This window comes from Gavialis gangeticus, unplaced genomic scaffold (genome assembly GCF_001723915.1).
Source record: "Gavialis gangeticus isolate Ggan-Ray unplaced genomic scaffold, GavGan_comp1, whole genome shotgun sequence".
NCBI lineage: Eukaryota > Metazoa > Chordata > Crocodylia > Gavialidae > Gavialis > Gavialis gangeticus.
This window is the reverse complement of record NW_017729002.1, coordinates 7612030-7615266: the sequence shown is the minus strand read 5'-3', so window position 1 is coordinate 7615266 and position 3237 is coordinate 7612030. Positions and strand designations below refer to the sequence as shown.

Below are 3237 nucleotides of genomic sequence, written 5' to 3'. Positions count from 1 at the left end.
TGTGTGCTCTTCCATATACCATATACATTGGTGGTACATACAGTGTACCACCACATATACATACAGTGTACCTCCACATATACATACAGTGGACGGAGTGAAAAGTAAAGAAGCCAGCGGCTGGGCTGGTATGCGTTCCGGAAAGAGCACACACCAACTGCTGAAACTTCCTTAGCCTGACGAAGGATTTCTGAACCTGAAAGTTTGCTTAATACTTGTTTTCCAACTATTTAAGTTGGTCTAATAAAAGATATCAAATTCACCCAAAGAACCTTGTCTGCTTATGTCCTTAGACCAACACAGCTAAAACCTACACCCCTGTAACATGGCAGATAAATTTTGCATTCATATTTTAAAACTGAGTAGAGTGAATTGAGAATTTCCCATTTTCCATGAAAATGTTTACAAAAATTTTTTGGGGGAAAAATCCATGACTAACTGAACACTTTTTTTTTTTCTTTTTCTTTTTTTTGGCAAATGTTGTCCTGTATTGTTTCATTTAAAATCAAAAGTCAGGAAATTTCAGGTGGTAATCTAAATATAGGCAAATTATCTTATGAATAATAGTAATATTGACTTTGCTGTTTACATTTTTGTGAATCACTTATAAAAGACATTCAATTCCTATACAAGGAGAGCAAGGGAACTGCTCATTTGTACCTGTAAGGAAAATGTATGAAATGTATGTATATTTTTTCTTTTTAATTAAATCCAAAACCAAAATATATTTTAATCAGAAAGAAAATAGTAGAAAACCAAAAGACATAGGTAGAATAAAAAGCTTGAAGCTGCTTTTTTTTCTTTTCTCTTTAAGATGCTTCATGCTTTTATTAAGCATCTCAGGTCAAAGAAGCAACCATTATATTATTCCAGCATATATGAGCACTCAGGTCTTGGCTGAAAGAGCAATGCGGACCTCTAGACTCCCTCAGATCCTTTTGTTATAGTATGTATATTTGGGCCATGGTCACCATCAGCATTTTCTACAGCTTCAGCTAGTTGTGCCTCTCCAGGAGGGCTGCATATCTTTTTCCAGAGGGCATATTTTTCATCCCACAAGACTTCTATCATGTCCCAGAGTGCTCCTTTTTCCTCTTGTAGGTCCTGGTCATTCTCTCTGAAAGCCATGTACTGTTCCCAGAGGATCATTTTATCCCTTGAGATAGCCATGTCCTCCTCCCAGAAGGCCTTGTCTTTCTTCCAGAAAGCCTTGTATTCCTTCCAGAAAGCCTTGTTCTTCTCTTGGAAAGTTTCATTCTTTCCTTGCAGAGCTTTGTTCCTCTCGCGCATGGCTTTGTTTCTTTCCTGGAACTCCTTGTTTTTTCTTTGGAAGGCTCTAATCGCCTCCCGGCAGGCCTCGTTCCTTTCCTCAAAAGCTTTGATCTCCTCCTCGGCTCCCTTGATTTTCTCCTGGTAGGCTTCAATTTTCTCTTGAATGGCACTGACCTGCTCCTGGAAAACCATGTTTTTAAGCTGGAAGTCCTTGATCTGCTCCAAGATGGCTTTATCTTCTTCCAAGAAGACCTTGATCTCCTCTATGAAAGACTGATTCTTCCTGCGGAAGTCCTTGATCTCCTTCCATAAGGCTCTGGCTCTGTCCCCTTCCTGAAAGGCCTTAATCTCCTCATGGAAATCTTTGTTTTCCCCCCAGAAGGCCTTGATCTCCTTTTTAAAGGCTTTTTTGTCCTCTAGATTCTGGCTGAGCTGCTTCTTCTGTAAATTGGAAAAGGATGGCAGGCGGTTCTTGTTCTCTTGCTTGGGGTTGTAGGTAGCCGGTGTCACATTGTTTTGGCTGACCTGGGGCAGGCTAAAATCCAACCTTTGTTCTTTTTTTTGCTTTGGGTCCATTGGATTATAACTGCATAGAATACTGGCTGGTAGCCTTTATGAGGGGCAGGGAAGTTGGATATTTGTGAAGAGGTTCACTCAGGACCACTAAAACAGAAATATAGGAAATACAAGCCAAACAGGCAGGATTAGCTGCAGTGTTCATAGGATGGAATGAAACTACACTAGAGAAAGAAACTAGCAGCTAAATCTAATTTTTATCCATGGATACAATATATGGTGCATTATTTAAAATCTATGCCTAATATTCTTCAAATGGGACTAGTGATTTGAGTACTTCTATTTTTGGTGTCCAAATTGACCCGTTCTAAGAGCTTCATTCATAAACCAAGACCCTATTAACATGCACCAAATGTAACACTGCAAGGCTGAGCCACTCTCTAGTCTTCTTTTGAAAACTTTGGCTTGAATAGCCAAAACATTTTTTAAAAACTGAACCAGTTTGGGCCAGTCTGTAGCTACATTGCACCTGTAGCATCAGATTCCGCACAGGGGACTATGTCTTCTGGCTCATGGGGCTTCTGAGAGGTGCAGCAGTTCCACACTTGGGACATCTGTGATGCATGGGAAGCGCCTGCCGTCGCCAGTGAGGCAGTAACTATTTTTGTGTTCTCCCACAAAGGTTGCACTTGAGATTGCTGGCCAAATCACTCCCTATCAGTTACACAACTGGGCTCCCCCTGGGTCTGGAAATTTAGTAGTGGGGGTGCAGTGGCAGCACTCTCTGGGAACCATGGCAATTAAAGCTGGCACTGCTTCCCTGTCACAACATTTCAGGACCCACGGGGAACCCCACAGGCTGAATGACAGCACCTCCAGTCAAATTTGGCTTATCGGCTGTAGGTTAAACACAACTGCTGTAAAGCACCCACTACTAGCTCATTCCTTCTGAGTACTGGAGTAGGTAGGTGCTTGATCTTCCCCAGTATGGCAGTTCTCCTGCTGTTACTTAGTCACCTATTGCCAGCACCATGTGATGCTACCTTTCCATAATTAGGTGAAAAATTGGAGGGATGCTTTGAGGTTTGCTTTTTTTTTTTCAGCCCCCTTCTTTTCCTTTACCACTCAGAACAAATTCTAAATTAAATCTTTCATTCCTCGTGTTAAATTGCAGCCAAATATTATTTATTTTTAGCTTGCCTGCTTCTCTATGTTGCTGACGTCTCCTGTCCTGCAGACGATGCTGCCACTGTAATGATGAGAATGTTCTAAAAGATCCAGAATCTAAGTATTCCATTTTGGAACACAGAGATGACAGATTCTTAATTATTCAGTATGTCTGATGTGATTGTGAAGTCATATGATACTGGTTTTACTCCTTGCTTCATTAACTGAAGTGTAACAAAATGATGAATAATCTACTATGAAAGTTACAATGCTACAAACACT

General features: G+C 40.7%; 1 protein-coding gene across 1 annotated transcript; it reads right to left on the bottom strand.

Moving 5' to 3' along the window:
- Positions 1 to 904: 904 nt before the first annotated feature.
- Positions 905 to 2516, bottom strand: LOC109290891 (coiled-coil domain-containing protein 70-like). Its single transcript, XM_019507718.1, has one exon. It carries the CDS (start codon positions 1846 to 1848, stop codon positions 919 to 921), a length of 930 nt encoding a protein of 309 aa, XP_019363263.1. The 5' UTR covers positions 1849 to 2516; the 3' UTR covers positions 905 to 918.
- Positions 2517 to 3237: the final 721 nt, after the last annotated feature.